Source organism: Macaca thibetana, chromosome 11, assembly GCF_024542745.1.
Source record: "Macaca thibetana thibetana isolate TM-01 chromosome 11, ASM2454274v1, whole genome shotgun sequence".
In the NCBI taxonomy this organism is placed as follows: Eukaryota; Metazoa; Chordata; class Mammalia; order Primates; family Cercopithecidae; genus Macaca; species Macaca thibetana.
In genome coordinates this window covers 56,148,593-56,162,990 of record NC_065588.1, presented here as the reverse complement: position 1 = coordinate 56,162,990, position 14,398 = coordinate 56,148,593, and the positions used below count along the sequence as shown (strand labels likewise).

Below are 14,398 nucleotides of genomic sequence, written 5' to 3'. Positions count from 1 at the left end.
AACTACTGCACCATGCCAAAAGTGAACCCTAATGTAAAAACTATGAACTTTGAGTAATGATGATGTGTCAATACAGTTTCATCAACTGTGACAAATTTACTACTCAAGAGGCCGGGATGGGGAGTGATGTTGATAACCAGGGAGGCTATGCATGTGTTGGTGTGTCCAGAATTGGTGGGTTCTTGGTCTCGCTGACTTCAATAATGAAGCCGTGGACCCTCCCAGTGAGTGTTACAGTTCTTAAAGATGGTGTGTCGGACTTCGTTCCTTCAAAAGTTCAGATACCTCTGGAGCTTCTTCCTTCTAGTGGGTTCATGGTCTCACTGCCAGGAGTGAAGCTGCAGACCTTCAGGGTGAGTGTTAACAGCTCATAAAGGCAGCATGGGCCCAAACAGTGAGCAGCAACAATATCTATTGTAAATAGCAAAAGAATCAAGCTTCCACACCGTCCAAGGGGACTAGAGCTCACTGTGCGTGATAGCTCCTGCAGTCTGCTTTTATTCCCTTATCTGGCCCCACCCACATCCTGCTGATTGGTCCATCATACAGAGAGAGGACTGGTCTATTTTACAGAAAACTGATTGGTCTATTTTACAGAGAGATTATTGGTCCATTTTACAGAGAGCTGATTGGACTGTTTTGACAGAGCGCTGATTGGTGTGTTTACAATCCCTGAGCTAGGCACAGAGTGCTGATTGGTGCATTTACAATCCTCTAGCTAGACCTAAAAGTTCTCCAAGTCCCCACTAGATTAGCTAGACACAGAGCACTGATTGATGCCCTTACAAACCTTGAGCCAGACACAGAGTGCTGATTGGTATATTTACAATCCCTTAGCTAGACATAAAAGTTCTCCAAGTCCCCACTAGACTCAGGAGCCTAGTTGACTTCACCTAGTGGATCCCGTGCCAGGGCCCTGCAGAGCTGCCTGCCAGTCACCTGCAGTGCACCGCACTCCTCATGCCCTGGGCGGTTGATGGAACTGGGCACCAGTGGAGCAGGGCGGTGCTGGGGAAGCTCGGATCATGCGGAAGCCCCCGTTGATGGGGGAGGTTCAGGCTTGGTGGGCTGTAGGTCCTGAGCCCTGCCCTGCAGGGAGGCAGCTAAGGCCCTGCAAGAACTGCAGTGCAGCACCCGCCAGCAGCACTGCTGGGGAACCCAGCGCATCCTTTGCAGCTGCTGGCCCCGGTGCTAAGCCCCTCACTTCCTGGGGCCCAGTGACGCTGGCTGGCGCTGGCAGGGCGGGGCTGTGGAGCCCATGCCCACCGGGATCTTGCACTGGCCAGCAAGAGCCAGGCACAGCCCGGGTTCTGCCCACGCCTCTCCCCCTACACTTCCCGGCAAACAGAGGGAGCCAGCTCCCCCCTCGGCTAGCCCAGAGAGGGGCTCCCACAGTGCAGTGGCAGGCTGAAGGGCTCCTCAAGTGCCACCAAAGTGGACGCAGAGGCTGAGGAGGCACCAGAGTGAGGGCTGCTGGCACACTGTCACCTCTCATTGGGGCAAGGGGTATATGGAAAATCCCTGGACTTTCAATTTTGCTGTAAACATAAACTTGCTCTAAAAAAATGGTCTATTTTTACACAAAGTCCAGAGAACAGAATAGGCTGGGAAGGGGTTTGAGGGGAACTTCTGTGATGCCAGTAATGTTCTCCTTTTGAACTGTGTTAGTTTATTCTGTATAAATCTATTAAAATGTATACTCATGAAAAACAACAGTAAAAATTCATTTCAACCCTTAGGAATTCATTGTATTTTGGGCTGTGTCTGACTTCTGTTGACATTATCAATTATGTACATTCAGGCAAAATAAATGCCCTTAATTTGGTCTGGTGTGGGAAATTATGTGTTGATTAGCATTGAGTAACAGCATTTAATGGAAACTTAAGAATATATAGTATATATTTCATTTCAAAAGTTTAACATGAACGTTTTTAATTTTAATTTAATAAGCAATACAGGTTTTTTCTTACATATTATAGAAATATATATGCATGTACTTTCTAAGAAACAGCACAGACCTGCAATAAAAATTAGTGATAAGAAATAACTAGAATACAGTAGGAATAGAGTACAGAGGAACATGGACAGGGTTAAACTGCATAATTCAGACAAAAGAGATATTCTGATTTTATTGCATCCTTCCCACCAAACTTTCTGTCCAAAAAGAATAAATAAAGCTTAGCAGATAGAAGCACTTATGATCAAGGTAAATGTTGAAAAATAAGTAGCACCTTTGGTCATCAGAATGATTGTCGACATTTCCAGGAAGCTAAAATAGAGCATTTCTGATTTTGAAAAGAAAATAAAACTAATTAATTTGTACCATAAAGTTTAGCTGTTGCATATTTCAGTATTTGCATAGAATGTTTGACAATGTAAAAAGGATTCAAAACAGAGTTTCAATTTTAAATAAAGAAAATGCTACAGGTGTTTTGTTTTCTATGTCTTACTTTTAAAATTAGCCAGAGAATTTCTTGAATATACACTCAGCCTGCATCATAGAATACTGTAGTAGCATTTTAATAATCAGTATCTATCAATTCATTTCAATAAAGGAATACTCTACGCCTGGCACTTTGCTAGATATTAAAGTTGTCATTATAACTAAAATAACATCCTTGTCCACAAGGAGCTCACAGTCCAGTAAAAGAGATGAATTTGAAAATATATTTGAGGCCGGGTGCAGTGGCTCACGCCTGTAATCCCAGCACTTTGGGAGGCCGAGGCAGGAGGATCATGAGGTCAGGAGGTCGAGACCATCCTGGCTAACATGGTGAAACCCTGTCTCTATTAAAAATACAAAAAAATTAGCTGGGCATGGTGGCGGGCACCTGTAGTCCCAGCTACTCAGGAGGCTGAGGCAGGAGAATGGCGTGAACCCAGGAGGCGGAGCTTGCAGTGAGCAGAGATCACACCACTGCATGCCAGCCTGGGCGACAGAGCAAGACTCAGTCTCAAAAAAAAAAAAAAAAAAAAAAAAAAAAAAAAAAAAAAAAAAAAAAAAAAAATACATTTGAAACTGTAGGCAAAATATGTACCCCCACAGAGAAATTCAACATTTGGTTTCAAATTTGTTATGCAGTGAAAATTACAAACTACAACAGAGATTTCTCTAAAACATTATGTTCATGTAACACTGTAGTATACCTGAAAGGCAAGAACTTAAATAAGTGTGCCGAAAAACAAAGTAGGAATAATTGAACAAAATATACTTTAAAAATGATCAACGACATAATATATTCCTGATTTAAATAAATCTAAGTTATTTTATTTAGTTTAAACAAAATACGTATCCATATGAAAATGCCAGTTCTTTCATTTTTGGTTAATTCCTTTACACATATTATTTGCTAAGTTCAGAACTGCTATATATACAAAAATTTCAAAAATAAATAAGTATCCCAAGATCGCATAACAATCACTTTAAGTACATTCATGTGTAAGAAGGCAAAAAAAGAAGGTTCTATCTTATATTTTAAAACTTTGACAGGTATTTAAATGTATTATTTATATTTCATTAATTTTCTTTAAAAATGAAATAATACAGCCATGATTTAGGTCATGTAAAAACAACTGTTTGGATCATCTTAGGTGTCAAGCAAAACTATCCTCTTTAATTCACTATCATAGTAACCATAGTTGATAGACCATGTGGCAATATGATCATTTGTTCAGTGGTCATCAAGATATCTATAGAATAAACAAGACAATTACATTTTATTTTTTTCACTTAAAAATCACAAAAATACAGCCTAAAATATAATTTATACTTTAAAAATAATTCTAAAGATTAACCCCTAAATCTAATCCCTTAAAAAATTCTTGCAAAAGTTAGCTGGATATGTCTGTTGCCAAGGAATGTCTTACTTATTAGCAACAAGTTACTATGTATAACTTTTATTCCAACAATCTTATTTTAAATATTTGTTTCAATACTGAGATGAGTAAAACATATTTGTTCAAAGAATATAAGTAGTAAGTAAAATGATTTCAAAAATCTATCAAAAAAGTAGAATTGTTCATTCTAGGAAATAATTAACATACTGGTTTAAAATATCTGGGAGAACTTTTACATAAAAAGCTTCAAATTTAGTCAGTTTTAGCAAACACTTGAAAAGACCTTGCTCTTTCTTCTGCAATATAGGGAATTACTATATCTGACTTATATTTGATTAAGTTACAATCTCATTTTTGTTGTCACTACAAAGAAGGATCCTTATATTAGTAAATGCACTCACTGTAATTACTGAGGCCGCCTCCTGTCAGAATGACAATGCTATTTTAGCATACGGGTGTCAGTTTGGCTGAATCTAACCAAATACATCATTTACTACAGATGTTTTTAGGGCCCACCCAATTCATAAAAGATTTTACTGTGATACATGAGTTTACCCAAATTTTTATTAAAGTGTGTTTTTAGGGTAGATCTTGATGAACTATCTTGATGAACTAGGCAAAAAAATACTGAATGCAGATTACTCTTTTTACAGTTTTACCAGGAAAACTAATAGCAACCCCTTTACCATGGATCTTTAATTTAGGTGTGATTTTTGTTTGTTCTCTGCAAGGGAATAAAGAAGAAAATCTAGAAAGACTATATCTATCTAGATAAGACATAGAGGCAGATGGAATCTCTAACATTAAAGAAGCTCTAGTTACACTATTGCCAGACAGCTGTTGTGGATTTTAGTGTTATTAGGTGAAAAAAAAAAATCACCAAAATAAGAAATTTGAGATAGACCTTATTCTAATAATTTCATTAACACATCTTCAGGTTCTTAGATCAAGAAATACTGTAGAAGTGTTCTCCTCAAGACTATGCTACAGCAATAATTTCTTGCATACAATTAAAGAATTTAATAAACTTGTAGTGTGTGTTCTGCGCTCTGGCGTTCTACTTTAGAAAACAAATGAGCACTGCTTCTAAAATAAAAATGAACAAACTGAAAAAGGAATTAAAGAGATATTGACATGTTTTCTATTAATACAATATTGGTATGTTTAAATGATTTTGATATTGCTATAACAACATATATTGTGCAAAATAATTAATCTCACTAAATATTATTTCTGATTTGCCAAGAATTATCTGCCATGGCAATCAGGAAATAGTCTTCAAAGTAAGTCTGCAAACATGATTTTGTAAACCATGATTGGAAAAATATATTCATTTGGGATATAAACTATCAAGTAGGGTTTTCATATGTATTTCTAGGAAAATATTTTATTCACTCTATAAAAGTCATCATTATGACCTTATGGCTTCTGTAGTTCAATAGAGAAAAAAGTGTGTTAGAAGTTAAAAGACCTGAATTCTATCCTCAATCCTGCATTTACTCAGAGTATTGGTATAGGTTTAGGCAAAATCCTTAATCCAGTCTAGTTTTATACGGCAAAAATGTGGATACCTAACAAAACTGAGGGTTGAGAGGATGAAATGAATTCATTAAATATATATTCTGAGACATAAATATATCAAAACAAATAAAAATACAATTAGATCTAATGCTTAGAAATAAATATTTTAATTCATATGTGCTATTTCACTAAATCTAGAAATATTAATGCTTTAGTTAGATGTAGAAAGTTGATGGTAGAAAAATAAAATCTATTGTACCACTGAAAAGCTTGTCAGAAATATGTACTCTTGAGATTCAGAGGATGAGAAAAAAAATGTGTACTCTAACAAGCAAGCTATATAAACTGAATCTAACTCAAAAAACTTATTTTAGATGCATATAAAAACTGAAAAAACAGAATTAAAGACTTAGTCAAAATAATGTTTTAAAATTTCCATCCTAAATTTATGTGAGATAAAACGCCATTCTTTTGTTTTTCTGAATAGAGGAGGTTTTTATCAGCTTATTCTATTTTAATAAAATGTTTAGTATCAGTGTTTTCACACAGAGATTCTCTAGCTTATTTTGCCACATTTAAATTAAAAACAAAGAAACAAAATTCCTGTTTGATCATGTGAAAAATATTTGCTCAAATGTGAATACATTTATGGTCATTAAGTAATTGCCTACTGATATATCCCTGAATATTGCTCACCTTATTAACAAGTATATACAAAGACTGAAAAACATGTAGATCATGCAAACAAGTGTAAGTGTAAATAAATACACCAAAGAAAAAAAATCCATACTAAACATGTCCATAGTTAAATAAAAATGTTAAAGAAGTTTTACCTAGATATTATAAAAACATAGAAAGTAAAACATTAAAAAAATAATTATATAAAGAAAAGGAGGGGGGGATGATGAGGAAGTAGGAGATTGGGATGGGAGATGTAATTTGATCTAAATTCCCATATGCTCCTGTAATATCAAAAATTCATTTTGCAATATTAATTTTGCTCTTAAGGTAGAGACTTTTAAAATGACCATTCTCAATACTACAGCAATTCTTTCATGATTTGGACATAAATGAATTAAAGTGAAGAAAAATCAGTAGATAAGACTAAAATAAACCAGATTGTAGCACCCTGTAAAGAGCTAAAATCTCCAGTGTACAAACAACTGATAGGAAAGAAGAGAAAATCAGAACCATAATAAAGTGACAAGCTCAGAAAATCACTCATTTTTAATTGCATCAACAAAGATAATTTATAATTTTGATAATGCAAGCATTATAATTACTGATAATTGGGTCTCTCAGCTTTTAAGTGCCTTCTCAAACATGAGCTCTGCATATGGTTGTGCAGAAATCAAAATTTTAAAGAGAGATGAGTCAAGTTTGTAATATTAGTCTTATATTCTCAATACTTTAGATGCTGATTGGTGCTCTGAATGGTTGTGGTTAGAAATCTTGTTGGTATGATGTATCAGTGATGTCACTGCATTGATGGAGACTACAGAATAATATGTAATGGTGCAATGTGGTGATAGTAAGCTTTGTTACTCAATGTTGTCAGGCACTTTAAGAAAATTAAAAACATTCATGATAGTGCCAGTTTTTCAAGACTCTAAAATTATGTTCAATTATATGTGTATGTAATTATAAACGTGCATCACAGTTGACTTTGAAAAGAATGCAGCGCCTTGCAAGTGCACTATTTGAATAGAGGTAAGGAGAACTACAGTCTAAGGACTGCAAAAGTCTAGATGGAGAAGACAAAAGCAATGACACTTGTTTTCTCTATAGAACAAACAAAGAGACAAATGACAACAAAGATGTTCAGAGAAACTTGCAAAATAATCTAGAGTGTAGGGTAAGTTGTATTAAATAATGAAAATTAATATGTAACTGTATAGGTAAACCAAATCATTTGTATCTTACAGTCTTTTTTTTTTGGTAGCTAGGGATATTATAAATGGGATAATCACTAACATTCTAAATATAATGTTTTCTAGTAAGTACATTTTCCCTTTTTCTTTTTTTTTTTTTAAACAGAGACAAGAGTCTCACTCTGTTGCCTAAGCTGGAGTGCAAGTGGGACCATTATAGCTCCCTGAAGCCTCAACCTCCTGGGCTCAAATGACCCTTTCACCTCAGCCTCCCGAGTAGCTGGGACTATAGGTGCACACCACCACATCCAGCTTATTATTGTACTTTTGGAATCATGATATGTAGCAACCAATCTGGGAATTATTTATTCATAAAAGATAACATTTTCCTGATAACTCCAACCTCAGAAAAAAAGTATTATGCCTGACTCAAATATGTTATTATTTTTATGAAAAAAGAGTCATATTAAAGCAATTATGTCTATACATAATAATTATCATTATTTGAGATAATTTGCATTGGGGAGAAAAGCAGGCAATTAGAAATTACATATTCAAGGCTGGGTGTGGTGGCTCACACCTGTAATCCCAGCACTTTGGAAGGCAGAGGCAAGTGAATCACCTGAGGTCGGAGTTCGAGACCAGCCTGACCAACATGGAGAAACCCTGTCTCTACTATAAAAAACAAAACAAAAAAACCCCCACAAAATTAGCCAGGCATGGTGGCACATGCCTGTAATTCCAGCTACTCGGGAGGCTGAGGCAGGAGAATTGCTTGAACCCAGGAGGCAGAGGTTGCGGTGAGCTGAGATCGTGCCACTGCACTCCAGCCTGGGTGACGAGAACGAGACTCCATGTCAGAAAAAAAGAAAAAAAAAAAAAAGAAAAAAGAAATTGCATATTCAGGTTCTAGCAAATGCAGTTCTCTAATAAACACTAAATAAATCATAATACAAGTTACAGTTAAACCTAATTGTATTACTATATAGGATGTACCATTTTTGTACCTATATTTTATCTTCCTTTGCTTCTCTGGCCTCTATCGGTAGGCAGCATGGTAGTGAACACTCTAGGGGATCTTTCTGGTTTTAGGTAAACCTGAGTTTTAAATTTGGTTCATATCACCTTTTAACTTCGGGCAGTTTGCTGAGCTTCTTTGTTTTTGGTTTTCATTCATCTGTCATGTCAAGCTGGTAATAATTCTGCCATGATTTTGGTTTGAATATTGAAAGGCATTACATAAGCAAAATTCATCTCATAAATATTAGTTCCCTTTCCACTATGTATCTAATCTCCCTATTAAGCCTAAAAATAATAATTTTTTATTTTGTTTTATTAAGTCTTTAACATTCTACTTATAAAAGGGATTTTTTAAAGGTGTTTTAGATAAAAAATAAGTTTCAACTAACTGATCACGAATATCTCTTCATATTTATATCATCTACATAAAAACTTACATTTATATCAGATATCTTTTAGTCTTTTCTATATTCTTGATTGTCATGTTGTACAGCCAGAAAAAAATGAGTAAAAATTATCTAGATTTTTTAAAGTGCACATTCCAACATAACAAATCTAATTATTTTACCTATTTCTTAGTATTAGGCTGAGGCCAATAAGTCCATGAGCTAAGGTGTTGAAATTTGGTACCAAAAAAGTGATATTTATGAGTCATGTAGATTTATACTGAGAAAACACCATGTCTTCCAATGTGAAATACACTAAAACCTGATCTGTTGTCTCCTAAGGTATGCTAGGTGAACGCAAAAAATGATTAGGAAAGGAGGTGAGGATAGGTCAGGAAAAGTGCAAACTCAATGTTCTATTCATAAATTAGTGATGGCCTATTTAAGTAGTGAAAAATATGGGGGGCTCCATTAACACGAATGAAAAAATTCTTAAAGTAGCCATGAATTATTTTGATACCTTAATTAATGACACCCTTCCTTCTGTACAATTTCATAATGGGGGAATACAGATTAGTGGGGATTGTAGTGGTATACACCGACTTTGCTTCATGATATCTCAAATGTTTAAAACCTATTGTTCCCCAGAGGAAGAAATATGTTCAGCATTAATTGTTGCAGAGGCGGAAGCCAAATATATCTCCTCCTCCATTTATGTGACTAATAATGAAAATCCTAGGTTGATATTCTTTTCTCAATCTTGAAAAGATTCTGCTAAAGCAGCAAATCTTCAAACAAGTTCAAGAGGGTGGGGAGCGTGAACAAGTAGAATAATTTATATTACCCTGGAACAATTCTGAATCCTGTAGGTATGTATGTCACTGTTTCATGTGTGTTCTGGTTTAACTGTCAATATTTATGCATGGCAGTTAACATGTGTGCATATTTGTAACTCTGTGCAGTGCTACTGCCAGGTGTGACTGTACAAATCATGTGCGTTGAATGTGCAATTTTTACTTTCTTTTCTAAAAATTTAATACAATCAGCGTTAGAAATAACGAATGAAGGCTGGGCGCGGTGGCTCAAGCCTGTAATCCCAGCACTTTGGGAGGCCAAGACGGGCGGATCACGAGGTCGGGAGATCGAGACCATCCTGGCTAACATGGTGAAACCCCGTCTCTACTAAAAAAATACAAAAAATTAGCCGGGCGAGGTGGCGGGCGCCTGTAGTCCCAGCTACTCGGGAGGCTGAGGCAAGAGAATGGTGTGAACCCGGGAGGCGGAGCTTGCAGTGAGCTGAGATCTGGCCACTGCACTTCAGCTTGGGAAACAGAGCGAGACTCTGTCTCAAAAAAAAAAAAAAAAAAAAAAAAAGAAATAACGAATGAAGATAACCAAAGAGCAGCCAGACAAATGTGAATTGGTTTTGACGTGATGAGAAACTGATCAGTAAGTAAATAAACCTCCCTGGAGAAGGCCACTGAAATGCACCCAGCAGAACGTCTCTACTAGAAGGTAATAAAAAATATATAATATAGCCTTTGACCTAAATCCTCATGATTATTACTTTGTCATTTATTTCCCCCTGGAACATGATATTCATATTAGTTTAATGTACCTTTTCAGAGAATTCAAGACACTTTTTGGGAAATAGAATTTTTTGTGTGTGTTTGGAAATTTATGATTGGAGAGTTACTACACAATTTAGGGGTTACACCTCTTGAGAAATCCGAGTTGAATAAAAAAGAACTAAAAATATAAACATAGCTAATTCAAGAATCAAGATTGGGTGAAACTAAATTAAAAACAGCCGTAAAGTCCCACATTTTTTCCTAATTTATTTACCTATGATATTGGCACATCTTGTTTTACTTAACATTTGAAAAATACAAGTATCTCTTCATATGCAAAAGAGCAAATGTTAAATGAAAAACTGAATTGTATATAGCTTCCTAAATATGAGCCACATGCTTAAGCAGTGAATTAACTTTATGAATCAAATCTTTAATGTTAACTATTACAAAAGCCTGGTATCCAGGTGCAATCTTACCAGAAAAAAAATAGCACCTGCCTTTATTACAATAAAAAAAATGAATGTCTAATTTGCTTTGACATCTTAGGAGTGACATGACACTGCTTTAATAGTCAAGCACTAAATACTTTTTAAATTAATCATAATGTTAAACTTTAGATTTATAGATGCAAATATATTTATAGCTTTAGTCATACTGTACAATTTCTTTCTTGTTTAAAAGTACTTTCTCAGTCAAAATGGTATTTATAGTTTAAAAAGAATATGCCTCTGTATTCAGGAGTGATTCAGGTTCCCAGATGTTTTCACATAGTTACGAAAATGGGAAAGTGCTGAATTAACCTGGGCTGCAATATTTCAAGCTTTTTGCTATCAGGTTATAAACTATACATACAATTGCAAGTCATACAGTGCCTCTCTTTCTAGAAGGCTTTTTACGTTTCCTGGCTTAGTTATGTCCAAAGGCAGCAGGAAGTACTGCCATTCTTATCCTAGGAGACATTTCCAGTGGTTGAGCACAAGGCCTGTTTGTGGTTTGCTTTTACTCTTGCATTTTGTGGAAGGGAGGGAGCTGAGACAGCTTAGAGAGTTCATTAAAACCACCTCTCACCCTTAGTTGTAGTCAGATGAAGTATTCATAACACTAACCTCCAATTACTACTATGTGTTGGAAAAAATTAGAATTCGGTCTACTTACACTCCTGCCAACTAGGATTTTACTTCGATATTTCAGTATAACAGCGAATCTGGATAGAGTGCTGTTTAAAATTAAATCCCTGATTATTACTTTCTGGATTACAAACTAAAATCCTTGTAAAATCAATGGATGTGGTTCATTGTTAAGAGTCGTGCAGACTTTTACATGTTAGGTAAGAATTCTAAAAAGTATTTGAGGGTTTTATTGTCTAGCACCAGGTACTAATGCCCCCTACTCAAAAAAAAAAATCATGCTCATGGATTAATCAAGTCTAACAGTGCTCAGATTTAATGGTTTAACATTGATTTTCTTTTCTTTGTCAAATTTATATATGCAAATATTTTTATAGCAGTCAGATATATTTTTGAATAAGGATCACCCTCATTTTTACCCATGTGCTTATCTTTAAAACTAACATTGTAAAGTAGCACACAGACATATGTTTCTTTTGTCTTCATGGATTTTTTACCTTAAAAATAAATTATCGCTTCTTTTTAATTTGTTTTTTATTCTCCAGACACTCTGTGTACATGTGGGTAAGCATGTGGGAGTATGTGTGTTTGTGTGTAAGAGGAGATAATTAATTGTCTCTCATCTCTATCTCATACATTAATATCAAGCAAAAAAATGAAATGTATTAAGGATCACTTTGTAGGATTAGGCATCCTCCTTCTACCTACTTAAACTAGGGGTTTGAAATTCAGAACTTTCCACATAACCAAGACCGAAAGTCACTGGGAGACTTTAAAATTAGTATTTTCACCACCACATCCAGAGTCAGGTATGGAAATAAACCTGTAGCATGGATTCTTTCTATGCATAATCTCAAAATTTACCCAAATAAGTTTTAAAACTAATTTAAAATTTGCCATTGAGGAAAATATCATCTTCATCCTTAATTGTGACTCCTCATTTCAGCTAAAAACTTTTCCAATACTTTAAAAAAACAAAATGAAAAACAAACTGCTAGGGAAAGCAATAAACACTGAAATCAGAGATGTGATTCTTGTTAAATATTAGTTTCTCTTTCTGAGGCTACACTCGGTGGATTTGAAACTTTGACATTAACATCTTCCGAATGTTTAGATTTGCTCAAGCGTTCCGATTCTCTGGTTGTCTTTCTTGCACTTTGCTCCCTCCTTTCCTTTGCAAGCAATCTATAGTTGATAGCATTGCCAATGAGCAGCCACACGCTTGCTGCTACCACAATAGCCCCACAGGCCATGTACATGTATTTATAATCTCCAGTTATATCCACCAATTTACCTAGAAGACAAAGAGCATCTTTTTAAGTTGGCATCATAAAACAGTCATATAATGATAAAAATTTCAAATAAATTATTCTTCAAAGTATATTCCTCTTATTTAAATTAATATCAAATAAGACTTTAAAAATAAAAAAATCTAGATTATGACTTCTATATATGCTTAGTAAAGGTATGCAGAGACACTCACAGTATTATATTACCAGTACATTAAATTTACTAAAAATTATTTCTCCCACTAAGATATACAAACAAGACAAGTTAGGTATATATTTTTTGTGTGTATATATTAATACATACAAGAGTGAGGTATATTTTTATATCCATACATGTAAATACAGATATCTCTATTTACAGTACACATGTTAGGATTGCTTCACCTTTTCCATGCTTCCTTTTCTCTTCAACAGAGAAAAATTACTTTCTTTAGGAGAAACCTAAAGACTTTTACATGGTTCCTAACAGTGTCTAATATTTACTAAGTGTTTTCTCTATGCTCCATACTAGCCTAAGAATTTTATCTGTAATATCTCACTCTATCCTTACAAGGAGTACTGTGAAGTAATCTGGGCATGGTTACGTAGCTCGTTAGTGGTAGAATCTAGACTCTTAATTGAAGTCTGTCTGGACTTATTCTTAACTACTCTGCAGAATGGCTTCACCTAACCTGTTGGTTAAGTGTAACACTATTTGAGCTAATCCCAGTTTCTTACTTTATCTGAGTCTAAATTATTAAGGGCAAACTAATCAGTAAAAAACTACTTGTTCCATTTGATTATTGAGACCATTTAAAATTTAACCTGGTGCCATTTAATCTAGACGTTTACTGACTTTTAAAATTTTGTCAGCTTATATTTAGTTTTGTCTCTTGCTTATGCAGGCATCTAATTCTTAGTAATTATTAACAGCAAAATTTAGTGTATACAAATCTACATAAATTAGCATATGTATTCCAAGTGACTCTGATATACAACTTTCTAACCAGTCTGTTTAGTCAGAATCCATAACATTCTCCCTAGAATCTAGTCAGCGGCTCAACATTAACTTTGTCTACTTGCAATATATTACCTATTTGAACAAAATTTTCTGTTTTAATCAGGTAGATGGTAGAATGGTTTTAAGTAAGCATGATATATTCATAAACATAACAAAAATTGCATAATTTTAATTTTCCTTCCTAACCTGAGTCAAATATTTCTATTTCTACAATGATTGTTATACTTCTAAATATAAAAGCATTAGATCCATGGCCCATCAGAGTGAACACCACTTTGGGCTGCCACATCAGCATACTTTCTAAATGTTTTAAGAATTTTTTAGCGTCATCAAGAAACCAGATATGCTTTTCAGAACTAAAGCTTCAATTCTTTCTGAGAGGAGCAGTGAAAGTATAGTCTGAAAAAAACAAATATGAAATAGAAACCACACACTCCCTACTTTTCATTGCTATGCTGCAACTATGTCAGAAATAACAGCAATAATATTCAATCATTCAAAAATATTAACTCAGTGCCTACTATGGGCCAGGCAGTTCTAGCAATAATCAAATACTATAGAGGAGAAGTCAATCTAAAAGTCAAGACGAGTTGATGGGTGCAGCACACCAACATGGCACAAGTATACATATGTAACAAACCTGCACATTATGCACATGTACCCTAGAACCTAAAGTATAATAAAAAAAAAAGTCAAGAAATATTAAGGGTAGCAGATGGCAGATATGGAATGAAAAAATGGATATATAATGGCTACAGTCTGAGAGTTTCAAC

The 14,398-nt window shown here is 34.8% G+C and overlaps 1 protein-coding gene across 13 annotated transcripts in view; it reads right to left on the bottom strand.

Moving 5' to 3' along the window:
• Nucleotides 1–1,915: 1,915 nt before the first annotated feature.
• The window catches only part of SLC16A7 (solute carrier family 16 member 7), a 176,763-nt gene continuing 164,280 nt past the window's right edge, over nucleotides 1,916–14,398 (bottom strand). For all 13 annotated transcript variants that reach the window (XM_050749608.1, XM_050749605.1, XM_050749604.1 and 10 more), the window contains one exon: nucleotides 1,916–12,630. In XM_050749608.1, coding sequence (XP_050605565.1) covers nucleotides 12,374–12,630 — 257 coding nt within the window. In that variant the 3' untranslated portion in view covers nucleotides 1,916–12,373. The remainder of the gene's footprint in view (nucleotides 12,631–14,398) is intronic.